The sequence below is a fragment of the Heptranchias perlo genome, chromosome 5, assembly GCF_035084215.1.
Source record: "Heptranchias perlo isolate sHepPer1 chromosome 5, sHepPer1.hap1, whole genome shotgun sequence".
NCBI classification, from domain to species: Eukaryota; Metazoa; Chordata; class Chondrichthyes; order Hexanchiformes; family Hexanchidae; genus Heptranchias; species Heptranchias perlo.
The window spans coordinates 69,766,010-69,793,662 of NC_090329.1; the positions used below are offsets into that span (position 1 = coordinate 69,766,010).

Genomic DNA, 27,653 nt, shown 5'->3' on the forward strand with positions numbered 1-27,653 from the left:
TCTCACTGACCATCACATTGTCCTCCTTCTGACAACACATTGGTTCCTTCCTCAGTTCACTGCAGAAATAAAAACCGCCACCAAATGCAAAGCCAAATTCAAATTCATCAATCCACTCATTAGTTTCATTTTGTATGCATTATTTAATCACACTTGTGCATTCCCTTAGTGCCTATCTTTCATGTGCCTTTACCTTTCCTATGCTTCCCCTGTGGCTGCAGTATAGGAGGTGGAAGGCTGATTACCTTCAATTGAGGAGACTGCAGAGGGCCTTGGAGGATGGCCACAAGCAGCTCTGGGCCTAGAGGGCCTGGTTTCAGACTGAACCATCTTGGCCTGGGCTGCAGCAGTCTGGCCTGGCTGGCTGACGGGCAACAGGAAGGGCATTGGCGGAGTGGGAGTAGGAATGCTGTCACCCTGAGAGAGGACAGCAGGTTCGACTTCCATGGCTCCACTACCACTTTTCTGGGGCGGCAGAAATCCCTGGTGATCTGCTGGAGGACAGATTGCTGGACTGCTCTGACGCCCTGGATGCCCCTTTCAACAGTGGCACCCAGAGCTACATTAGCAGCAGTCTGAGCTTTGATGGAAGCTGTGACATCAGTCATCAGACGCTGCATCAGGTGTGCTGATGGAGGTGACCATCTGTTCCATGTGGGAAAGGATGGGCTCCAACCTCTGTGCAAAGCCCTGTGCCAAGTTGGAGCTGGACTCCTCCATTCTCCTTGACATTGTGCGCAGGCTTTCTGGCAGGCATTCCAGTGCCCCAAGCATTTGGTTGTGTACACCCATCAGCCTTCTTCTGTAGCCTAGGCCATCGAAGTCCTCATCTGACTCTTCTGCGGCAGAACTAGTGTGTGACCTTGTCCTTCAGCGAGCTGGCACCTGCGGTATCCTTTTACCTCACTGTGGCTCCTGCACACTTGTGCCCGGTGTCTCACCACGTGCGGATCCCACCTCTATCCTAGCCTCTAAAGTATGCACAGTGTCAGTCTCTTCAGATGGTGGCTGCGAGTGTAAGATTGAGTGAAGTTGTCTCTTCATCACGGTCTTCTTCCTCCTCTAACTGGGAAAGTTCCCGTTCTTGGGTATCTGAAATGAAAAAGGGACAAGGGTTGGGTTGTGGTGAGGGGAGAGCAGAAAGTAAGAAGTGCGTGCTTAATACCATCTGCAGCTTGTGAGTCAGAAGAGATTGTGGGATGAGGGAGAAGTGGGACGAGAGATGGAGGATTAGGTATGCAAAGACCCTCATCATCGATCCCTCCAGCGCCACCAGTGGCGACAGTCTCAGTGATGCCCCTTCCCAAGATGGCAGGCACTGTCTCCTCCATGGGAGTTAAGACATGTAGGCGCGCTTGTCCTCCTCCAGTTGTTCATTACTGCCTTCTGTTCTGTGTCACTTTCTCCTGCAAGAAAGAGGGAAGTATGTCAGTGAGTGTCCTGCAAGATGTTTGGGTGATGTGGCTATCATGGTTGAATAGCTGCCAGTGTGTGTGAGCTGTGAGTGTAAGGGTTGCAACAGTGCTAAGTGTGGGAGAGTGAGGCAAACCATATGATTTGAAGAGTTGAGTGCTATTGATAGAGATTGTTGGTCGGTGGGTAATGGGGGTGTAGTGAATTGAGCAGTGGATGAGGCTAGTGGTGCAGTTGGTAGGATAGGCCATTTGAAGATTGAACTCGCTCACCTTGACAACTCGTATCAAATCATTGAACTTCTTCCTGCACTGCATCCATGTTCATGGAACTATGCTCTTGGCATTTACCTCCGCCGTTATTTCCTCCCACTGCCTCCTGAGCATATGTCTCGAGGGTCTCCTGCTTCCCTGCGGATACGGGATGTCTCTCCACCTCTTGCACTGAGGCCTCCAGTGCATCATCAGAAAACCTTGGTGCACACTCTCTCGCATGTTCAGCCTTTCCTCAAAGTATCGGATTCAGTTTTCAAATGACTCCCACCATTTCTCGCAGCCACAATGCACCTCCCCTTTAAGGAGATGGAGGCTGCCTTTAAGTAGCGCTAGCCACTCACGACATCGGGCCCCCCTGCTGACGCGTACAGCCAATGAACAGGCCGGGTAGCGCTGGCTGCACGTAGGAATCATGGAAACCACCAGGCGACACCAATCTAATGTGCTGCCTGCATCACAATGAATGGGCGCCGGTTAATCAGGAACCACGATCCCCACGCTCGTTTTCGGGGGTTATCCAATTTAACCCCCGCCCTGGCCTCCCCCCAAAGAATTTTGGCTACCAAGCTACAAGATTCCAACGTGTTCCTCGTGTGCAACGCTCAACAACAACTTGCATTTATATAGCACCTTTATTGTAGTAAAATGTCCCAAGGTGCTTATCAAAAAACAGGAGCGATTATCAAAAATAAATTTGGCACTGAGCCACCTCAGTCGATATTAGGACAGGTGACCAAAAACTTGTTTAAAGTAGTAAGTTTTAAGGAGCGTCTTAAAAGGAGGAGAGAGAGATAGAGAAGCGCAAGGTTTAGGAAGGGAATTCCAGAGCTTAGGGCCTAGGGAGCTAAAGGCATGGTCGCCAATGGTGGAGTGAAGTAAATTGGGGATGCACAAAAGGCCAGAATTGGAGGAGCGCAGAGATCTCGGAGGATTGTGGGGCTGGAGGAGGTTACAGAGACAGGGAGGGGTGAAGCCATGAAGGGATTTCAAAACAAGGATGAGAATTTTAAAATCGAGGAGTTCCCGGACTGGGAACCAATTAGGTCAGCAAGCTCAGGGGTGATGGGTGAATGGGACTTGGTGCGAGTTAAGATACAGGCATCAGAGTATTGGATGAGCTCAAATTTACAGAGGGTGCAAGGTGGGAGGCCGGCCAGGAGAACATTGGAATAGTCGAGTCTAGAGGTAACAAAAGGCATGGATGAGGATTTTAGCAGCAGATGAGCTGAGGCAGGGGCGGAGACGGGCGATGTTACTGAGGTAGAAATAGATGGTCTTGCTGGTGGAGAGGATATGGGGTCAGAAGCTCAGCTCAGGATCAAATAGGATGCCAAGGTTGCAAACGTGAAGTCCCATGCACAAATAGGAATCCTACTCCTTTGTATGGTTAGAAATGATATTTCAATTAAATGTCCCTATCCTATGCAGCATATTTGCCTCCATGAGAACAGATGACAGAAAGTCCGAACAGACCCTGGGAATGAAGCATATAATGTAGATAACAGAAGTGGTAGAGGGACGCAGTATGAAGGCAGATCCTTACAATGCCTGCATGTGACATGATACAATAAGGCCAACTCAAAATGTACTGCATTCCACACCAATTCTGCCGTGCAGATGACAGATAAATGCTGGAGGGTTGCAGCCAGAAGGAAACACACCTGAAGAGGCTTATAATGTTGCCAAGAAGAGTAGGAAGTCTGAGGATTGGGAGAGTTTTAGAAACCAGCAAAGGATGACCAAAAAATTGATTAAAAAGGGAGAAAATAGAATATGAAAGTAAACTAGCAAGAAATATAAAAACAGATTGTAAGAGCTTCTACAAGTATGTAAAAAGGAAGAGAGTAGCAAAAGTAAACATGGGTCTCTTAGAGGCTGAGACAGGAGAAATTATAATGAGAAATAAAGAAATGGCAGAGATAAATATTTTGTATCTGTCTTCACAGCATACCAAAAAGTATACCAAAAATATTGGGGAACCAAGGGGCAAATGAGAAAGAGTAACTTAAAACAATTAATATCAGTAGAGAAAAAGTACCAGACAAACTAATGGGTCTAAAAGCCAACAAATCCCCTGGACCAGATGGCCTACATCCTCGGGTTCTAAAAGAGGTGGCTGCAGAGATAGTGGATGCATTGGTTGTGATCTTCCAGAATTCCCTAGATTTTAGAACGGTTCCAGCAGATTGGAAGGTAGCAAATTTAACACTGCTAATCAAGAAAGGAGGGAGAGGGAAAAAAGGGAACTACAGGCTATTTAGCCTGACATCAGCTGTCAGGAAAATGCTGGAATTCATTATTAAGGAAGTAGTAACAGGGCACTTAGAAAATCATAACATGATTAAGCAGAGTCAACATGGTTTTATGAAAGGGAAATTGTGTTTACCAATTTAATAGAGTTCTTTGAGGATATAACTAGCAGGGAGGCTAAGGGGGAACCAGTGGATGTAATATATTTGGATTTCCAAAAGGCATTCGATAAGGTGCCACATAAAAGGTTGCTATGCAAGATAAGGGCTCATGGGGTCGGGGGGTAATATATTAGCATGGATAGAGGATTGGTTCATGGACAGAAAGCAGAGAGAAGGGATAAACGTGTTATTTTCAGGTTGGCAAGCTGTAACTAGTGAGGTGCCGCAAGGATCAGTGCTGGGGCCTCAGCTATTTACAATCTATATTAATGACTTAGATGAAGGGACCGAGTGTAATGTATCCAACTTTGCTGACAATACAAAGGTAGGTGGGAAAGTAAGCTGTGAGGAGGACACAAGGAGTCTGCAAAGGGATATAGACAGGTTATATTTGGGGGCGGTGCAACGAAGGTTCACTAGATTGATTCCTGGGATGAGAGGATTGTCCTATGAGGAGAGATTAAGTAGAATGGGCCTATGCTCTCTGGAATTTAAAAGAATGAGAGGTGATCTCATTGAAACATATAAGATTCTGAGGGGGCTTGATAGGATAGATGCTGAGAGGTTGTTTCCCCTGGCTGGCGAGTCGAACTAGGGGGCATAGTCTCAGGATAAGGGGTCGGCTATTTAAGACTGAGATGAGGAGGAATTTCTTCACTCAGAGGGTTGTGAATCTTTGGAATTCTCTACCCCAGAGGGCTGTGGATGCTCAGTCATTGAGTATATTCGAGGCTGAGATAGAGAGATTTTTGGACTCTAGGGGAATCAAGGGATATGGGGATCAGGCGGGAAAGTGCGTGGAGTGGAGACCAAAGATCAGCCATGATCTTATTGAATAACGGAGCAGGCTCGAGGGGCCGTATGGCCTACTCCTGCTCCTATTTCTTATGTTCTAATACATTCTGGTCATGTCCTACATTCAGCTTCTGAACAGTGAGTGAGAATGCACAATTTTCAGCCCCCTCAAACATGCACCCAGTCTCAAAATTGCCTATGATGCTGCACCATGCATTATGGGGTGCAAGAGACCCTCGTTGTACACAGGTAAGCTCAGTGCATTCATCTGCTGCACTGAGGCACAACCCTCTCCAGAACAAGTACTGGTAAAGCACTAGTCGGAGATAAGACAATTTACGTGGAGCTGAAGAAAAGCCACCCTGTTCACCAGACAAAGAAAGTAGAATCAGGAAGACAAATAATTAACAATATAAAAGATATTAAATAAAACCTCTCAGAAAATTTTGGAAGTGCAGCTTCGATTGATGCGACATGTGCTTTCCATACATGATGCCAAACCTTATCCTCTTCTGGTGAGATGGTGGGTAACAGCTTGTTTTTAGAAAAATCCTTTGTTTTTTTCAGAAACTGTTAAATTTTAAAAAAAAGTAACTTTGTAAATAAATGCCAAGTGCCTATCTAAGCAGTTCCATTTTTGCTCATCTTAGTTTAAGACAAATGTGGGAACTACACAAAACTGAGAGAGAGCTTGTCAAATATTGTTTAACATTCTCAGTTCAGCATGGACACAGATTAGAAAGATCTTACCTTGCAGCTGGTATCAAAAGCAAAAAAATTGCAACAAGATACATGGGGTAGGGAGGGGGGAAGGGGGAGGGCTGCAAGCGTCTGTTTGTGTGGTCACAGGGGCCATGGGAAATTGGTGATGGGATCTCATGGTAATGAGGCAGGTGTGCAGCCACCCTGTTTGAGGGGGCCGGAAATTGTGCGTCACTGATGCCTCTTAAAGAGGAGCTGCAGGGAGCAGGAAACTGCGTTGAACTGGCATACATGGGTTGCAAGAGCACTAGATAGGGCTGCATCTCCGATGCAGCTTTGGAGACCCTGGTTCAGGCAGTCACCGAAGAAGGGTGGTCCTGTTCCCCCTGGTTGCCAATAGCCCATCAGACAACACCTCTGAAGAGAGCGAGAAGAGGTGTCTAAAGAGATGAATGGAAGGGGCTTAGCTTCCAGGATGTGGCTGCAAAGCCAAAAAAAAGTTCAATGACCTCACTAGGATTGCCAAGGTAAGAATCTTACCTCTCAGCTCAATTACTCTCTCCTCACACCTGCACTACCTGCAGCCCCACTACTCAACACTCCTCCACAATCACTGCATCACACTTCATTCCACCTCCTTACATACTCTGCACCTCCTACTCTCAGCACTATTGGAATCCTGACTTCCCCACACCTCACATGAACTATTTGACCATGATAGGCACATTCTGATAAGGCTAACATTAACACATTCCTTCTTTCTTGCAGGACAAGGTTATTCACAACATAAAGGAGCAGGCGGCAGCTGGAAGAGACTGAGCCCATCCTTTCCCTACTCAAGGAGGACTTCCTCGATATCACAGGCAGGGGGCAAGTCATGGCCGTAGTGAGTGGGAACACTGGAGATGACCCACGGGTTTTCTTTACACCTCACATTCTTTTTTCCCCTCCTCATTTCTTTCGCCCCCAACACACGATGACAAACTGCAGCTGCTTTCAGAAGCCTTTCATTTTTCTCCACTCTCCTTTCAGACTAAAAGCTAACCCTTGTCCCTCTCACTGATTGAAGTGCAGAAAATGTTGAGGCCCCAGTGGCACTTCAAGAGGAGGAGCTAGAATATAAGAACATAGGAAATAGGGTCACGAATAGGTCATATGGCCCCTTGAGCCTGCTCCGCCATTCAATAAGATCATGGCTGACCTTTGACCTCAACTCCACTCTCCTGCCTGATCCCCATAGAGTCCAAAAATCTATCGATCTCAGCCTTAAATATACTCAATGACTGAGCATCCACAGCCCTCTGGGGTACAGAATTCCAAAGATTCACAACCCTCTGAGTGAAGAAATTTCTTGTTATCTCAGTCCCAAATGGCCGACCCCTTTTCCTGAGACTATGCTTCCTAGTTCTAGACTCTCTGGCCAGGGGAAACAGCCTCACAGCATCTACCCTGTCAAGCCTTCTCAGAATCGTATATGTTTCAATGAGATCAACTCTCATTCTTCTAAACGCCAGAGAATTTGGCCCATTCTACTCAATCTCTCCTAATAGGACAACCCTCTCATCCCAGGAATCAATCTAGTGAATCTTCGTTGCACTGCCTCTAAGGCAAGTATATCCTTCCTTAGGTAAGGAGATCAAAACTGTACACAATACTTCAGCTAAGGTCTCAGCAAAGCCCTGTAAAGTTGTAGCAAGACTTCCTTACACTTGTACTCCAACCCCCATGCAATAAAGGCCAACATACCATTTGCCTTCCTAATTGCTTTCTGTACCTGCATGTTAACTTTTTGTGTTTTTTGTATGAGGACACCCAAATCCCTCTGAACACCAACATTTAATAGTTTCTTACCATTTAAAAAATATTCTGTTTTTATATTCTTCCTACCAAAGTGAATAACCTCATATTTCTCCACATTAAACTCTATCTGCCACCTTCTTACCCACTCACTTAACCTTTCTATATCCCTTTGCAGACACTTTGTGTCCTCTTCACAGCTGACTTTCCTACCTACCTTTGTATCATCAGCAAAGTTGGATAAATTGCACTCCGTCCCTGCATATAGATTGTAAATAGCTGAGGCTCAATCACTGACCCTCGCGATACCCCACTAGTTACAGCCTGCCAACCTGAAAATGACCCGTTTATTCCTACTCTCTGTTTTCTGTCCATTAACCAATCCTCTATCCATGGTAATATATCACTCCCAACCCCATGACCCCTTATCTTGTGTAATAACCTTTTGTGTGGCACCTTATCAAATTCCTTTTGAAAATCCAAATATTCTATATCCACTGGTTCCCCTTCATCTACCCTGCTAGTTACATCCTCAAAAAACTAATAATTTGTCATACATAATTTCCCTTTCATAAAACCATGTTGACTCTGCCTAATCATATTATGATTTTCTAAGCCCCCAGTTACCACATCCTTAATAATGGATTTCAGCATTTTCCCGACTACTGATGTCAGGCTAACTGGCCTGTAGTTTCCTGTTTTCTCTCTCTTGCTCTCTCCTTTCTTGAATAGTGCTGATACATTTGATACGTTCCAATTCACTGGGACCGTTCTAGGATCTAGGGAATTTTGGAAGATCACAACCAATGCATCCACTTTCGTTGCAGCCACCTCTTTTAGAACCCTAGGATGTAGGCCATCAGTCCAGGGGATCTGTTGGCTTTTAGACCCATTAATTTCTCCAGTACTTTTTCTTTACTAATATTAATTACTTTAAGTTCCTCACTCTCATTAGACTTTTGATTCCCTACTATTTCTGGTATGTTGTTTGTGTCTTCTACTGTGAAGACAGATAAAATATTTGTTGAACGTCTCTGCCATTTCCTTATTCCTCATTATAATTTCTCCTGTCTCAGTCTCTAAGGGACCTTTCGCTACTCTCCTCCTTTTTACATACTTGTAGAAGATCTTACAATTTTTAAAAAATTTCTTGCTAGTTTACCCTTATATTCTATTTTCTCCATCATCAATTTTTTGGCTATCCTTTGCTGGTTTCTAAAACTCTCCCAATCCTCAGGCTTGCTACTCTTCTTGGTGGGGGGAAGGGGAGAGGAGGGAAGAATAAAAGGGAAGGTCTCTGATAGGGTGGAGGGCAGGAGCGATTAAATGACAAAAGGGATGATGGTGCAAGGCAAGGAGGGTGGTAATGGGACAAGTAAAGAAACAAAAGATCGGCATAGAGGAGCTGTAAATGGCAACAACAGAACCATTACCAGCACCTGCTGTCTGAAAAAATGGGAGCAGTGGTTATGATCTGAAGTTATTAAAATCAATGTTGAGTCCAGAAGATTGTAAGCAGCCTGATTGAAAGATGAGGTGCTGTTCCTTGAGCTTCCGTCAAGCTTCACTGGAACAGTGTAAGAGGCCAAGGACAGAGGGTTCAGAGTGGGAGTGGGATGGGGAATTAAAATGGCAAGTGACTGGCAGGTCAGGGTCACGCTTGCGAACTGAACGGAGATGTTCAGCAAAGCGATCACCTAATCTGGAATATACCCTGGAATATTTAGTTCACAACCTTGTTCACCCTACAACCATGTCTCAGTAATGGCTATTAGATCAAACTCATTTATCTCTATTTGTGCCATTAATTCGTCTATCTTGTTACGAATGCTTTGTGCATTCAGATAAAGCACCTTTAATATTAACTTTTTACTATTTTTCCCTGATTTGATCTTATTCATTGATGCACTATTCCTATTAAACTCTCTGTCCCTTCCTGACACACTCTGCTTATCTAGGGCAGGGGATCTAGGCACAGGAGACTGCTTGCTGGAGGGAGAGATCATAGGAACAGGAGTAGGGTATTTAGTCCCTTGTGCCTGTTCTGCCATTCAGTTAAATCATGGCTTATCTGTATCTTAACTCCATTTACCCGCCTTGGTCCCTTAACCCTTAATACCCTCACCTAACAAAAATAATGTAATTAGATCGCATCCTAGCCCTGCTGCAGAGAACTTTGCTGTTGTCTGAGGGCCCAGACTACTGTAGAAGGCATATACCAGGAAATTCTAAGTGCATTGGGATGGCTGCCAGTGGACTTTCATACAATGGTTGTGAGCATGAAGGAGTCCAGTTCCTACTTGTGTGAGGGCTTCACACAGAGCATGGTGACCATGCGGTCAAGCGTCAGAGGAGTCCACTATGATGGAGCCTCTCGTGATAGCGCTGACAGCTTCCATGGACCTCACAATGCTTTCATGGAAGCTCAGACTGCTGCCATCTTGGGTCTGGGGGTCAGCGCTAACAGAGGCTTCCAAAGCGTCACATCACTCCCGTACTCTGTTCTTGCGCAGAGCACTGGGAGTGTTGAGGCGCAGTCCCAAGAGAGTGGCATTGGCTCCGTGGGAGATGCACCTGCTGTCCTTGCTCAGGGTGACAGCATGCCTGTTCCCCTGCCACCCACCCCTGTGATCACAAACAAGCTGGATGCTGAGGGAAGAGGTATCCCTTTATGTTGAGGAAGATGCCAGGCTTTTAATGGGGAGCATGCGGGAAAATGTGAATGCAGTCTAGGATCCCCTTGAACTTTGGGAAGCCTGCAACGCATGCAAAGGCAAGTGCTCTCTTGTCTTGCTTCCTTTGGTCATGGGGAAGCCGATGCAAGTGCTTCTCCTGGAGTAGAAAGCCGCAGTCACCTCTCTGAAGTAGCAGCGAACAACGAGACTTCACTGATGTTAACTGCTACAGCCTGCAATGACCCTGTGGCATAAAAGTTAAGGGCCATAGTGACCTCAACAGCCACAGGCAGTGCGCTCCATGGTTTGAGGCTCCAGCTGTGGCTGCATTAGCTGATAGTGCTCTATTACTGCCTCCATGTTAAAGCACATGTGCCTCACACGTTGCTCCTCACGCATGTTGAGGTATTAAAAGTGTTCCCTGAGGATCCGCTTCATGCCTCAGCCTCCTTCTCCGCCCAGATGCTCCTGCTCGCTGCTGTCTACTTTGCTGCTGCTCCTCCTCACTTCCTCCAGCCCCAAAGGCCGACCCAACAGACCACTCATGAGTGAAATAAAATATTTGTAAGGCAGACAATAATGAAGAAAAAGATGTATACTGAACTCAAAATCAGTAGCGGAACAGAAAATAGCCGCAAAAAAAAAGGCCCAGGAGTTGACCAGCAGCCGAACAGGACAAAGCAGCAACTGATCTGTATGGAGTGTGATGAGCCCTTTAAATAGCACTCTTACAGGGTCCTTGCTGATTGTTAATGCCATCTTTTGCTGGGCAAGTTTATCACGTGTGAGTCAGGCACTGGGGCAGACCAATTTCACAAAAGGGTCTTATCACCAGCATAGGACCCTTATTTTATTATAATGAGCTTTCTGAATACTTCTAGCACGTGCCCAGGATGCCTACAGGTGCCTGATCCAATATGATGAGTGCTGCTCTTCTGGAGTGGGACAGACGCGCATGCACCTCCCACTATATTGGACACTTAGGCCTCAGTTAATGCTTGAAAAATGGGCATGGTGTGATTCAATTTCGAGGCCACGATCTTTCTAATCAGTGTTCATGTTGAACAAATTACGATCGGTTCCTGCTCCTTGTAGCTGCCACAATAATTATTTGAATATGTGCCATGTTCTAATAACTTGAAAAATCAGCATACCTGAAAAAGCGTTCTCCATTTAGCCATTATATCAGGGATCAATACATGACAGTCAGCTACACTGTAACAAAAATCATCCATGTGCTCTTCAGGAGGCAAGATTTCTATTTCAAAAGGCCATTCCGCAAAGAAGCCTGCTTCAACTGCTCCCAGAAATGGTATTGTAGACAGATAGTAATTCATACCTAATACAAGAATGGATACAAAAATATATAAAGGCCATATCCTGCACCAAGACTTGTTCACCCATCAACAACAATTTACATTTATATAGCACCTTTAACATAGTAAAACATCCCAAGGCACAGGAGCATTATCAAACAAGATTTGACACAGAGCCGCATAAGGAGATATTGGGACAGGTGACCAAAAGCTTGGTCAAAGAGGTAGGTTTAAGGAACATCTTAAAGGAGGAGACAGGTAGAGAGATGGAGAGGTTTAGGGAGGAGTTCCAGAGCTTAGGGCCTAGGCAGCTAAAGGCACAAAGCCGCCAATGGTGGAGCTGTTAAAATTGGGGATGCGCAAGAGGCAAGAATTGGAGGAGCGCAGAGATCTCGGAGGGTTGTAAGGCTGGAGGAAGTTACAGAGATAGGGAGGAGCGGGGCCATGGAGGGATATGAAAACAAGGTTGAGAATTTTAAAATTGAGGCATTCTTGGACTGGGAACCAACGTAGGTCATCGAGCACAGGGATGATGGGTGAACGGGACAGGATGCGAGTTAGGATATGAGCAGCAGAGTTTTGAAAGGCTTCATGTTTATGGAGAGTAGAAGATGGGAGGCTGGCCAGGAGAGCGTTGGAAGAGTCAAGTCCCCCACTTTCTACTGACTTACATTGGCTCCCAGTCCCCCAGCACCTCAAATTATAAAACGATCATCCTTGTGTTTAAATCCCTTTATGACATTGCCCCATCCTAGCTCTGTAAACTCCACCAGCACTACAATCCCTCACCTAAAACTCTCCATATCTCTGGCTCTGGCATTTTGTGCATCCCTTCGTCTTCAGCGACCTAGATGCCACTCTCTGGAATTAACTTCCTAAACCTCTCCTCCTCATAACACATTTCTTTGACCAAGCTTTTGATTACCTCCCTAATCAGTCCTTCTTTGGCTTGATGTCTGTTTTTCCTCACAACTGTATGAAGCACCTTGAGAAATTAAAGACACTATAGAAATGCAAGTTGTTATTAGGGTGCCATTACAGGAAGTATATTAAGAATAAATTCACTGATCCTGCAGGGAACGCCCAGCAGGTAAAAGAATTCAGGTGAGGAATTGGTGGGTTGGTGTTGTAGCCCTACATTCCAGCTGTGCTCACTTTGGTCAGAAATGATGAATTTTACTTTTTAGAGCTGTGGAATAGGTATAACATAAATTGATTAGAACACCAAGAATGTGAAGTTATAGCCTTGAAACATTGTGGCTTTTTTCACTGGCACAGGGAAGGTTAAGTAGGGACATAGAAAAATAGAAAATAGGAGCAGGGGTAGGCCATTCGGCCCTTCAAGCCTGCTCCACCATTCAATATGATCATGGCTGATCCTCTACCTCAATATCATGTTCCCGCTCTCTCCCCATATCCCTTGATGCCTTTTGTGTCTAGAAATTGATCTATCTCCTTCTTAAATTTATTCAGTAACTTGACCTCCACAGCCTTCTGTGGTAGAGAATTCCACAGGTTCACCACCCACTGAGTGAAGAAATTTCTCCTCATCTCAGTCCTAAATGTCCTACCCCATATCCTGAGACTGTGACCCCTTGTTCTGGATCCCCATCCAGGGGAAACATTCTCCCTGCATCCAGTCTGTTTAGCCCTGTCAGAATTTTATATGTTTCAATGAGATCCCCTCTCATTCTTCTAAACTTTGGTGAATACATAGAGTCATAGAGTTATACAGCACGGATAGAGGCCCTTCGGCCCATCGTGTCCACGCCGGCCATCAGCCCTGTCTACTCTAATCCCATATTCCAGCATTTATAGAGTCATAGAGTCATAGAATACAGGCCGAGTCGTCCCAGTCTTTCCTCATATGACAGTCCTGCCATCCCAGGAATCAGTCTGGTGAACCTTTGCTGCACTCCCTCTATGGCAAGTATATCCTTTCTTAGATAAGACGACCAAAACTACACACAATAGTCCCGGTGTGGTCTCACCAAGGCCCTGTATAACTGCCTGAACACCAATGACACCCTTGATTGCTGTGATCGTCTCCCAGCCGAGGTGTGATAGGGGGCAGTTGGAAAGATTATCTGTAATCACCAGGCATTGTTCTCTGACTATATATGCTATGCGTTTTTAGAACCCTTCACTCACCTGACGAAGGAGGAAAGCTCCGAAAGCTTGTGATTTAAAATAAAACTGTTGGACTATAACCTGGTGTTGTGCAAGTCCTTACATTTGTCCACCCAGTCTATCACCGGCATCTCCATATCATGGCTACTATCGACACCACAAACTGCCGGCTCACAGTGGAGAGGATCTCCAAGAAGATCGCGCATATTGACACAGACATCAAGTTTCTACAGAGCTGCAAGAAAGCAGACAAGATCCCGAAAGGACTACAGATCATGAACCCACTCAAGTCGACATACAACTCAGACTACGCTGAGAGACTCTGCTGTCGTACCTCTCGCACACTCCGCAACCATCTCGTACGCCAACTCTACAGCAGACACCGCAACCTCGAAACCAAGATAGAGTCCATACCCTCAACCTGTACTCAGGACACAGCAGACCAGCTACGAGATACCGCCAAACAGACGAGGCAACGGAACTACACTGCCTACATGAAAACCAAGAGCAGGAAGCTTGAGAAACTTGGCATCACCACCAGCATCAACCAAGCCTCCCCCGGTACCACGGTTGCAACCACAGGGAAGTCCATCATCAATCAGATGAAATCGAAGTTCTCAGCCGAGGGCTCAATTTCTGCCCCACCACAAAATGGACCCCACTAGTCTCGCAGCGGACACAGAGGAATTCATCAGGAGAATGAGGGTCCGGAAATTCTTCCACAAATCCCAAGATTTCAGAAGCGAACCCAATGAGACAATCAACGATCTGGAACAGCAGACAGAGGGATCCGCAGTACAGCAACCGAAGAAGAAAGTCAAATTGGACTCCTCCGGAGGGTCGCTGCCCTAAGCTTGACATGTATGCTCAAGCTGTCAGGAGATGCATCAACGCCAGATTCATCAGCCGCACTCACAAGACAGTCCAGAATGTCACCCGAGCACAACGCAACGCCATCAACGCTCTCAAGACCAACCGCAATATCGTCATCAAACCAGCTGACAAAGGAGGAGCCATCGTCATACAGAACAGAACGGACTATTGCAAGGAAGCATACCGACAACTGGACAACCAGGAACACTACAGACGGTTACCCGCAGATCCGACCAAAGAACACACCCACCAGCTCAACAAACTGATCAGGACCTTCGATCCAGACCTTCAAAGCGTCCTACGCGCTCTCATCCCACGTACTCCCTGCGTGGGAGACTTCTACTGCCTCCCAAAGATACACAAAGCCAACACACCCGGACGTCCTATCATATCAGGCAACGGAACCCTGTGTGAGAACCTCTCTGGATACGTCGAGGGCATCCTGAAACCCATCGTACAGGAAACCCCCAGCTTCTGTCGCGACACTACAGACCTCCCACAAAAACTCAGCACCCATGGACCAGTTGAACCAGGAACACTTCTCACCACGATGGACGTCTCGGCACTCTACACCAGTATCCCCCACGATGACGGCATCACTGCAACAGCCTCAGTACTCAACACCAACAACAGCCAATCTCCAGACGCCATCCTACAACTCATCCTGGATCATAATGTCTTCACCTTCGACAACCTGTTCTTTACCCAAACACACGGAACAGCCATGGGGACCAAATTCGCACCCCAATACGCCAACATTTTCATGCACAAGTTCGAGCACTTCTTCACTGCACAGGACCTCCAACCAACGCTATACACCAGATACATCGACGACATTTTCTTCCTAGCCGAGGTTGATAGGGGGCAGTTGGAAAGATTATCTGTAATCACCAGGCATTGTTCTCTGACTATATATGCTATGCGTTTTTAGAACCCTTCACTCACCTGACGAAGGAGGAAAGCTCCAAAAGCTTGTGATTTAAAATAAAACTGTTGGACTATAACCTGGTGTTGTGCAAGTCCTTACATTTGTCCACCCCAGTCCATCACCGGCATCTCCACATCCTGTATAACTGCAGTAAGACATCCTTGTTCCTGTACTTAAATCCTCTTGCAATGAAGGCCAACATACCATTTGTCTTCGTAACTGCTTCCTACACCTGCATGTTTGCTTTCAGTGACTGGTGTACAAGGACACCCAGGTCCCTTTGTACGTCGACATTCCCCAATCAAAATCTCTTTCAAAACTGAGATGAGGAGAAACTTCTTCACTCAGAGGGTGGTAGGTCTGTGGAATTTGCTGCCCCAGGAAGCTGTGGAAGCTACATCATTAAATAAATTTAAAACAGAAATCGACAGTTTCCTAGAAGTAAAGGGAATTAGGGGTTACGGGGAGCGGGCAGGAAATTGGACATGAATTTAGATTTGAGGTTAGGATCAGATCAGCCATGATCTTATTGAATGGCGGAGCAGGCTCGAGGGGCCGATTGGCCTACTCCTATTTCTTATGTTCTTATGTTCTTAATCTATCACCATTTAAATAATGCTCTGCCTTTCTGTTTTTCCTTCCGAAGTGGATAACTTCACATTTATCCACATTATACTACATCTGTCATGTATTTGCCCACTCACTCAACTTGTCTAAATCGCCTTGAAGCCTCTTTGCATCCTCCTCACAACTCACAATCCCACCTAGTTTTGTGTCATCAGCAAACTTGGAAATAATACATTTGGTTCCCTCATCCAAATCATTGATATATATTGTGAATAGCTGGGGCCCAAGCACTGATCCCTGCAATACCCCACTAGTCACTGCCTGCCACCCCGAAAAAGTCTCATTTATTCCTACTCTCTGTTTCCTGTTTGTTAACCAATTTTCAATCCATGCCAGTATATTACCCCCAATCCCATGTGCTTTAATTTTGCACACTAACCTTTTACGTGGGACTTTATCAAAGGCCTTCTGAAAATCTAAATAAACCACATCTACTGGTTCTCCCTTATCTATTCTACCAGTTACATCCTCAAAAAACTCCAGTAGGTTTGTCAAACATGATTTCCCTTTCATAAATCCATGTTGACGTTGTCTAATCCTGTTGATATTTTCTAAGTGTCCTGTTATCACATCCTTTATAATGGACTCTAGGATTTTCCCTACGACTGATGTTAGGCTAACCGGTCAGTAGTTCCCTGTTTTCTCTCTTCCTCCTTTTTCAAATAGTGGGGTTATATTTTCCACCCTCCAATCTGCAGGAACTGTTCCATAATCTATAGAATTTTGGAAGATGACAACTAATGCATCCATTATTTCCATGGCTACCTCATTTAGTACTCTGGAATGCAGATTATCAGGTCCTGGGGATTTGTTGGCTTTCAGTCCCATTAATTTCTCCAGCACTATTTTTTTACTAATATTAATTTCCTTTAATTCCTCCTTCTCACTAGTCCCTTGGTTCCCTAGCATTTCTGGGAAGTTATTTGTGTCCTCTTCCATGAAGACAGAACCAAAGTATTTGTTTAATTGCTCTGCCTGTTCCCCATTATAAATTCTCCCATTTCTGACTATAAGGGACCTACATTTGTCTTCACTAATCTTTTTCTTTTTACATACTTGTAGAAGGTTTTATAGTCCACTTTTATGTTCCTTGCAAGTTTACTCTCATACCCTATTTTTCCCCTCTTAATCAATCTCTTGGTCCTTTTTTGCTGAATTCTAAACTGCTCCCAATCCTCAGGCTTGCTACTTTTTCTGGCAATTTTAGATGACTCCTCTTTGGATCTAATACTATCCTCAATTTCTTTTGTTAGCCATGGTTGGGCCGCATTTCCTTTTGTGTTTTTGCACCAGAAAGGAATGTATAATTGTTGCAATTCATGCATTTGTTTCTTAAATGTTAGCCATTGCCTATCCACCTTTATGCCCTTTAATGAAGTTTCCTAATCTATCATAGCCAACTCATTCCTCATACCTTCGTAGTTTCTTTTGTTTAGATTTAGTACCCTGATTTTGGATTGGACTACTTCACTTTCCATCTGAATGAAAAATTCTATCATGTTATGGTCACTCTTCCCTAAAGGACCCCGCACAACAAGATTATTAATTAACTCTTTCTCATTGCACAATACCCAATCTAGGATAGCCTGTTCCCTGATTGGCTTCTCAATGTACTGGTCTAAAAAACCATCTCGCACACACTCCAGGAATTCATCCTCCACAGTATTATTGCTAATTTGGTTTGGCCAGACTATATGCAGATTAAAGTCACCCATGATTACTGTAGTACCCTTGTTAAATGCATCTCTAATTTCCTGTTTGATGCCACCCCCTACATTACCACTACTGTTTGGAGGCCTATAGACAACTCCCACCAGTGTTTTCTGCCCCTTGGTGCTTCTTAACTCCACCCAGACTGATTCTACATCTTGATTTTCTGAGCCAATATCCTTTCTCACTATTGCTCTGATTTCATCCTTTACCACCAGCGCCACCCCACCTCCTTTTCCTTTTTGCCTGTCCTTCCTAAATATTGAATACCCTTGGATATTCAGCTCCCAGCCTTGGTCAACTGCAGCCATGTGTCTGTAATTGCTATTATATCATATCCGTTTACATCTATTTGCGCTGTTAATTCGTCTACCTTATTACGAATGCTTCGTGCATTCAGATACAGTGCCTTCATATTTGTCTTTTTAACATTTTTAGATATCTTAACATTTTTTGTAGTATGGACCTATTTGTCTTATTACCATTTTTTCTTACCCACACCCTATTTGTTAGTGCACTCTTTTGTTTGTATGCTCTATCCCTTCCTGACACAATCTGAGTTTCCTTACCCCAATCACTTTCCTGCACTGCTTCCTTGTCTTTTCTCTTTAGCATTGTAGAGTTCTCTCCACCAGGACCCCCCCCCCACCTTATTTAGTTTAAAGCCCTATCTACCTCCCCAGTTATTCGATTAGCTAGAACTCTAGTCCCAGCATGGTTCAGGTGTAGTCCGTCCCAACAGAACAACTCTCTCTTTCCCCAGTACTGGGACCTTAGAGGTTTTCAAAATTCTGAAAGATTTTGAGTGGCTAAATAATGGCTAATAAATTGGCAAAAATTGAGAACAGCCTCAGGATTATCAATGGAAGAATAAAAGAGGAAAGTAGAAGAGTTTTTTGCATACATAAGATTATTAGAACATGGAATGCTTTTTTGCAAGTGGCTATTGACGTAGAGTCTGTACAATCATTTGAAAAGGAATCAGATAAGTATTTGAAAAGGCAGAATTTAAAAGGATAGGGCGAAAGAGCAGAGAAATGGGATTTCAGTAGATCGCTCCACATTGGAGCTAGCACCAGCACAGGTATGGTAGGCTGGATAACCTCCTTCTGTGTTGCAAGTTTTATGATTCTATGAACAAAGTGCAGCTTTTCTGAATAATCTGCATCCACCCAAACCAAATGCATAAAAAGTAATGTCAGCTTGTCCAGATGGTTTGTCCTGACATCCCAATGACATGTGTCTTGGTCTGATTGCTGAGGGCTATGAACATAATCCCTCACTGATTTTACAAAGTATGCATAACCATACTAATGTTACTTTTCAAAAATATTTGTACTTTAAAGTATCTCTTCCTTTGCTCATCAACATCAACTATGTCAATCATCAATTGGTATTCGAACATCCAATTATCTCTGCACTCTGCAGTGTTAAACCATTCATGCTAGGATGGGTGGATTGGGGCATAGAGAGATAGATAGGGATGATTGGGAAGCAGAACATTTCAGTGCAGCAAAAAGACTGATTAACACTGAGTCATGAGGGCTGGGGAGCCATGCTGGTTTGGCTGGTAACATCAGGCATGCTAGACAAATTGGGACTGTACAGATAAAACTGCTAGGAGTAGTTTACAAAATACTCTGACTGGTTTTTGACTAATTCCTGTAATACGGTTACTCAGAATTATAATTGATAATTTCACAAAAAGGTTTAATATGAAATAGTAGAGGAGTGTGAAAATAACAGCAGCAACCACAGAATAAATAATTATTTTATACATATTTGCTAAAGCAGTCAATAAATCTTATTACTTACAGGACCACCAACTTCTTGTAGAGATGCAAAGTGAGTCACCAGTTTTGTGGCCACAGGTTGATACATTGGATGGATCTGCTAATCTACCTAATACAACAAGACATAGTGGTCATATTCACCGATGTACCATTTCTGTACCATTCTACCTCAGGGTTAATAATATTAAGGTTATTCTAACCAAAAGGCATTTAGAACAATTCAGAAACCATGTAAATGTTATTCCTAACCTCATTGAAAATGATAACGATAAGAAAATATTCACAATTTTAAAAAAAAATCTAAGTTGTTTCCTTGTCCTCGCTCCCTGTACAACATACCAGAGCTGAAAAGGATGGCCAGATGATCTCATCCCAAACCTGTCAATCATTCTTTGTAACCATTTGATAAAGTGTGTGAGATCTCCCTAGGGATACTCATGGTTCCAAATTTCCCTCTCTTGTCCCTGAGAATATGTCTTATTGGGAATATATGTATGGTCTATGTGACCATTTAGGGAGCCCCTGCTCCGCTGGTTTTCAAAACAGCCAAAGCAACTAGTTATGTTAAAATGGAGCAGCAGCTATTAAAGGGCTGCAACTCCTATAATTCCCCACCCACTTCCATTCATTGCACTCGCTGCACTTATAGAAAATAGACGGGAACGTATTCAAATTGTTATAATGAGCTGGCATCACTGAATCTGATACGATCTGCTGCCCATTCCAATTGTGCAATAGATTACAGGAGTGCAGCGATTCCTGCTCCATTTTTGACAGGATCACAGAATCAGCTCTCATTTTTATACTCTATGTCAATCCTAGGTCATGTATAGCACACAGGGTAAAGCTCTTCCTACTCTGCGACAACAATATGCTTTAATCTCAACTTCAGAAGGATGCTCCCCAACACAAGTATGGCTTTTTGATTTCCCATACAAGCCAGACTAGTGCCCTTGGAATAAAACTGCAAGTTAGTACTGCATTATTGGCATTGGTGTAGTAATATCCTGTATTAAATTATTTTAACTATAGGTCCATCCCCATTGGGAACTGGATTATATTGTCCAAACTTATTTCACTTTGGATCCTTACAGCTACAATAACAGGAAACTTTCATCTGATCAGGGATATGGGCCAAAGGCAGGTATATGGCGTTAGATCAGAGATCAGCCACGATCTTATCAAATGGCAGAGCGGGCTCGAGGAGCTGAATGGCCTACTCCTGTTCCTATCAGTTTGCATTCAATTTAACCAGATCCTAGAGTTGAAAGGATAGAATGCTTAATCTACTGCATCACGCAATCTTCTTTTAATGCAAACTTGTTTCAAATATTAAAAACGATACCACTGTAATTCTGTTAAGATAGGTTTTAGTGTAAAGTTTTGCCTCTAGCACCCCGTGTTCAGAGCGTTGCATTTTGGGAATTTGGGTGGGAATGCAACTGAATTCCTGACATGCACTCCCAGCATATGAAGCTCTACGCTGGGAGCAATAAAGGTGAAAATTTACCCCGTGTTTTGTAAAGTATTTGTTTTGCCTTACAACTATGCCAAGTTTGAAATTGTTATAAACTGAATATTTTTCCAACAGCAAGTAACAAAAATAAATTACAAATGTTTTGGTACAACTAAATAAGTAACAAGCAAGTTGCATTAAAACTATAATGTTCTCATTTCAAAGGAATTAGCCATCTAAACAGTTAAAAACAGCACTACTGTAACTCACAATGGTAGAATTAGCCCTACAGGCACCATACTAATTAGTGCTCCAACACCCCACAAACTACATGCATGGACACTATAAGCTCTGCATAAGGTAATAATTTAAACTTTAGAATCTTACCCAGGCTTTATTATTTTTTATATAAAATTGCATTTTTAAAATAACATTTGTTAATACACAGTCTATTAAAATTACTCAATACGACATGAAGTTTGCACAAGGGTAAATCATTCAATTAATCTCATACCTGTTTTAAATTGCCAGCCGTGTTGCAAAGGCAGACCCCACAGCACATTGCCAGTATTGCCAGGTCCGAAATTATTCATGTACTTAGCTGTCACACTCAGTAATATTTTATACATTCCCATTCGTTCTAGATAATTCCAAGGATTAATAACAGTTTTGTTATTCATGGTAACAAAACTGTCCAATGAATCAGGGACATTATCCCATAGTGGTGGGTAATCACTACTTCCTCTCACTCTCTCCTGTCCGTCTGCAATAGAAGAATGTATCAGTAAAAGAAGCACAATGGCAAATGCTTTGCAAACTAAAGTAAGCCTTGCCATTTTGGATGACTTCACACAAATGTTCAATTCTCTTTATATAATCTCTGCAGTCTCCTCTGTATACATTGGACATGAGTTATCAAACAATTAAACTATTTCACAAGTGTTTCTTTTCCCAGTGATGTTAATAGATTTCAGCCTCACTCATGTGACAGCTTAATTAACAACAAATCAATACAATTGGAAAATACATATAATATGAGCTATAACATCCTTAAGAGACATTACATGCTGACTGCAAAACTAAGAAACCTATATGATTTACTAATGCAAGAAAGAGAAACTATTATCAGATAACATTCTAATAGAGAATAGAACACACCTCAAAAATCATCAGTTTAGGGAAAGTAGTTATTTGGCATGGATACAGGTTAGGAACCTTGATATATATGTACATAAAGGCCATGTAATACCTTACCTGCAACATGAAAATCATTGGTAAAATTATAAATCTTTCACTCTAAACTTTAAGTAATAAAAGTAATGCTAGTGATGAGGTGATAATGGGTAGTTTCTGGAATCTTACCCTGTTAGAGGTAAAAAGAAGGGCTTATAAATTCGGCCGTAATGCAATGTAGAAGTGATTTGAGCACTTAGAACCTGTGCGTGAACTGTTTTAAAGACTCATCGAAGGGCTAAATGTAATATAAATGAGAGAAAGTCTCCTTAATATGATCCCAAGGCCTAATTAGTGTCTGATAGGCTAAGTGGCTGTATAAAATGAGTGCTGCACAGGAAGCCTGTTCCCTTCAGTTGTGCACTTGTTGTTAAAGGCACATTGCTCTGCTTGCTATATCTCCTAGTTTCTGAAATATTTTGGTCTTATTGGGCAAAGTAAGTTAGGGGAACTTCTCTCAGCCTTCCTGGCAGCTTTTTAAAGCTGTAGTACATTTTTAATCTGTGACTGTACAGCTTGGTAGCGTGCAGCTATTATAATCCCTATGGGCATACCTTTCTTTTTGCAGGTTATGGAGGAGGAGGATGAGCAGAGGAAGCATGCAGGACCGGTGCGTCTGCACCTTAGGTGCTCCATTCAAACATATACTTATGCCACCACTTATTTGCACATGATCAGGCTATCTTTGCTGCACTTGGCGAGATGGAATGGTAGCTTTTCTGTTAAATGGAGTGGCTTTGGGATAAGGGGAACGCTTGGCAACATGAATAAGTCAATAATCTCTGTCTTTGTAGCTGTCAAGGTTACAGCTGTGTTGAACTTTTATGTGACAAATGCAGATTATTGTCACATCTCCCAGTCTTCAGTGCACACTCTATCAAGCAAGCCACTGATGCCTTGTTCACCAGGGGGAGTGATTTAATCAATTCTCCTATGGAAAACAACCAGCAGCAAGAATGGGGCCTCCTGTGAGACAGAATTCACACAAGTGTCAGGCATAATTGACTGCACCCATGTAACCATATATTCTCCTACCCCCAATACCATTCCATTCATGAAAAGAAAGGCTACCATTTCATGAATGGTGATCTGCAAGCATAGGAACTGAATTATGTATGTCAGCTGTGGCTCAGTTGTTAGCACTCTTACCTCTGAGTCAGAAGGTTGTGGGTTCAAGTCCCCCTCCAGAGACTTGAGCATATAATCCAGGTCGATACTCTAGTGCAGTACTGAGGGAATCCTGCAATGTTGGATGTGATATTAAACTGAGGCCCTGTCTGCCCTCTTGGGTGGATGTAAAAGATCCCATGGCCCTATTCAGTGTCTTGACCAATATTTATCCCTCAACCAACATCACTAAAACAGATTATCTGGTCAATATCATTGCTGTTTCTGGGACCTTGCTGTGAGTAAATGGGTGCCACGTTTCCTACATTACAACACTTCAAAAGTACTTCATTGGTTGAAAAGCTGTTTGGGATGTCCTGAGGTCTTGAAAGGCGCTATATAAATATAAGTCTTTCTTTCTTTTTCTTTTACCCTGGACAAGGATATGCCCTGCAGCCATGGCTCATGACATGCCCATGTCACCCAGGGACAAAATCTGAGGAGAGGTATAGTGTGGAACTGCCATAACCAGCCATAATAGGACATGTCATTAACACCCTCAACCAACAATCCTTATAGTTAGATAGATCAGGGGGATATTACAGTACAGTACAGCCAACATCTTCAATATTAGTGTTGCCCTCTGTTTTTCTGCACCGAGCAGTTGTCCCACAAAGCAATCATAACTGACTCAGAGGTAAGAGTGCTGCCACTAAGTCGAGGTATTTTCCTACGGTTGACGTTGAGCAAAGCAGAGGGAGCTTTACTCAGAACGTGGCTATGCTAGATCTGCCCTGCATGATCAAAGTGGGAAAGTGTTCTGTTCTTCAGTGTAGATATCTTCACCTTGATGCACGCAAAAAGCTGTAAAGCAGAAGTGAAGGAACTTTAAGTTTAACTTCCTTTATTTGTTGTATATTATATTCTACAAGACCACAGCCAAATATCTTTCAGTGACATCAAGATCTCATTTAGAGATGCACTAAAGGGAGAGTTTTTTTAAGGATGTACACTTACAAAATACACAATGGAACCCAGTTTTGTGTCAGATTTATTTCTTGGGTGAGTAATATTTAAAGAGTTGATGTAATGCATTGTTAAATGATGTATCCATAAATATTTCTAAAATCGTCTATATTCTAGGAACTATTGAAATAATTTTACAAACTTATTTTTGAAAGAGCTTATTAGCTGCTGCTCCTAGCAATGATGGATAATCAGATTTCATTCATATAGGGGAGTGAAGGATGAATGACAAAAGTAACTTAAAAACAACCTTGACCAATTCACGTCCATACTAACGAGGAGGTGTTTTCTATGATCTTTCTTTCTTCAGTGTAATTTTTTCCTACTCTTTCTTTTTTTTGTTATTTCTCTCTGAATGACCTTCATCTCTCCCATTCTGTCAGCACAATCTCTAAACTTTAGGCCAGCTCACTGTTGTGAAATCAAACAGCTGCTATTTTTCCCACTGGCAGCGACTTAAATTCAACTCTGTGAAGTGGAGTCCAAGGTCTATGGCAGAATTGTTCAGTAAATTAAAAATTCATACTATTTGGTAAATGTATAAATCCTGCAGGGTCCATTGATCTTTGCACTTGAATTCCCGATATATGTGGGAGCACAAATTCATCAAATTTAACCTTATATTTTAACTATCTTACAAATAACTTATGTTTTTACCATTCCATTATACGTTAGTTTCACTCAGACATTCTTTCCAGCCAATTCTTTAACATACAAGCTATTTGAAACCATTATGGACAGTAATTCAGAGTAAGGGCAGCTTAGTAATGACTCCCTTCAGAGATCACGGGGGCTATTTTAACCTAACCCACTCGGCAGGCAGGGGACGGGTTTGGGTCGGACGCCTCTTTATGTTCTATTATCTTCAATGGAGCATAAAATTGGGTAGGTATAAAATTGCACAGGTCCCTAAAGGTGGTAGTACAGGTAGATAAGGTTGTGAAGAAGGCATACGGAATGCTCTCCGTTGTTAGCCGAGGTATTGAATACAAAAGCAACACTGGTAAGGCCACAGCTGGAGTATTGTGCGCAGTTCTGGTCACCACATTACAGAAAGGATGTAATTGCTCTGGAGAGAGTGCAGAGAAGATTTATAAGAATGTTGCCAAGGCTTGAAAATTGCAGCTACGAGGAGAGATTGGATAGGCTGGGGTTGTTTTCCTTGGAGCAGAGGAGGCTGAGGGGAGACTTGATTGAGGTGTACAAAATTATGAGGAGCCCAGATAGAGTAGACTGGAAGTACCTGTTCCCCTAGTGGAGAGTTCAAGAACTAGAGGACATAGATTTAAGATGATTGGCAGAAGGATTAGAGGGGATATGAGGAAAAACTTTTTTACCCAGAGGGTGATGGGTGTATGGAATTCACTGCCCAAATTGGCAGTAGGGGCAGGGACCTCAACTCTTTTAAAAAGTACCTGGACCTGCATCTAAAGTGCTGTAAGCTGCAGGGCTACGGACCGGGTGCTTGAAGGTGGGATTAGAATGGGCATCTGGTTGTTCTTTGAGCCAGCGCGGACACGATGGGCTGAATGGCCCCCTTCTGTGTTGTATTTTTTCTATGGTTCTAGTCTATAGTTCCATGGTTGTCAGACCTGAATCTGCCCGGTTCCTAACATACAAGATAGGTTAAAATTACCCCTGCTACTTTAAAGAGGGATAAAAATATATCTTACAGAAGCAGAAACCATCCTAGCATTGCAAGGTTGTATATAATATTCATGAAGAAACAGGTATGAAGAGTTATAGTAACAAATGTAATTAAAAAATAATTAAGAAGGCAGTGAGGGGAAGGGGACATGTTGATGATGACACTGAGCCTCAGGTTTGAATCATGCATAGGTCTTTGACTGCATGCATAAACTGTACTGTTCAATAAGAAACTGAATGTTACCAGAGTGGCATATGGTGCTCTAACATGCCGTGCCATGCCATTGTAGGACATGTCAACACATGCCATTCCCCACGCAGCAAATTCCCTTTGTTTATACAATTGGAGGAGCTGCTGAGTGGCGGTAAACTATTTCCTTACCGGGAAGGGGGCAAACCTTGGGGGAGTTGTCTTGGGCCATTTTCACACACCTTTTGGCAATTGGCTCAAAACTACTACTGGCAGACACACTACAGATACAACACCAGCCTGTCCTCTTGGTCCAGAAATGATACAAGTTCTCAAGAGATTCAAAGAGAGAGAAGAAATACATTAAAGATGGATAAAGGCACAAATAAGGTGAAAATGATGTTGGATGATTATGTTTGCAATAACAAAATCCTTCCATATTTTTTCTCCCTGCTTGTGTAATATGATAAAATAGTAAAGAAGGGTTAAAGGGAATAACCTTACTGTGTCATAATTCTACAACATAAATTGCCAAGAGGAAATAAATAAAAAACACACACACGCACACACACACTATATGAACTTTCATTTGTAATAAAAAACTCAAAGCCTTAGACAACATTTAGTTGTCGCTGGGCGTACTTCGGTTGCTTTATGAGATCCATCAGTTACCGTCCTGTTTATCAGCTAAGATAAAGTGTTACAAATGAATAACTTGTATGTATAATACCAAACCTGATAAACACTGCAACAGGTTTAGTACTTAAACTGCCTTCTCAGTTAATTAATTCTTAAAATATTGTTAGCTGCTGCACTTTGGGGGTGAGGTGGGGGGCTGTTTGGGCACCTAAATAATAAATTGGCACTTAGGTAAGTATTAATTGTTTCTGTCTGTCCTGTTTTATTTGGATGGTTGTTGCTATTATCTACTTCATGCAGCATTTTGATAATTTTAATCGCTGTTGATTCCCATTTCACTTTGTGATCATGTGTTTGCTGTCTACTACCTGCTCCCTTCATTCTACCATTAAAATAACCAAAATATAAGACAGTTGTCTTAAATTTGTGATCAAAACCTTAAAGATCTCAGTTGGTGTTAGTCACCATTTACACTCTTTACAAAAAAAAGTTTTGATTTTACTTTAAAAGTATGAATACATTCCAAAATAATTACAGAGATATTCAGTTGCTATCCTACGTTTACTACTCAACAAAATATTTTTCAAACTTTTATGTCATGTAAAAACAAATTGGATCAATTTAAATAAGGTTTACTTTATCATTTATTTGGCAAAACATTTCATAGTGTTGAAATTTAATAGAATGTGCATTTACAATATTTCAAACGTATATATAAAACAACAACTCCCATGTCGGAAGAAGGAAAGAAGTCTGCAGAAAGCAGGATCTGCAGGATCCAAGAGTGTGGGGCCGTGGAGACCGTGATAGGCTAGGCCAAGCTCTACCCAGAGTGAAAGTGGGTATTATATCTCCACTTTCCATTCTGTAAATTGCTGCTTAAATACTGAGTATATTAAACAGTTTTTCA

At 42.9% G+C, this 27,653-nt stretch overlaps 1 protein-coding gene across 1 annotated transcript in view; it reads right to left on the reverse strand.

Moving 5' to 3' along the window:
- LOC137321416 (protein LEG1 homolog) overlaps nucleotides 1-21,670 on the reverse strand; it is a 33,858-nt gene extending 12,188 nt beyond the window's left edge. Inside the window, exons 1-4 of the mRNA XM_067983800.1 lie at nucleotides 21,416-21,670; nucleotides 19,468-19,554; nucleotides 11,223-11,407; nucleotides 5,328-5,464 (exon numbers count right to left, since the gene is read on the reverse strand). Of these exons, the coding sequence (XP_067839901.1) occupies nucleotides 5,328-5,464; nucleotides 11,223-11,407; nucleotides 19,468-19,554; nucleotides 21,416-21,581 (575 nt within the window). The 5' untranslated portion in view covers nucleotides 21,582-21,670. The remainder of the gene's footprint in view (nucleotides 1-5,327; nucleotides 5,465-11,222; nucleotides 11,408-19,467; nucleotides 19,555-21,415) is intronic.
- Between the last annotated feature and the right edge of the window lie 5,983 nt (nucleotides 21,671-27,653).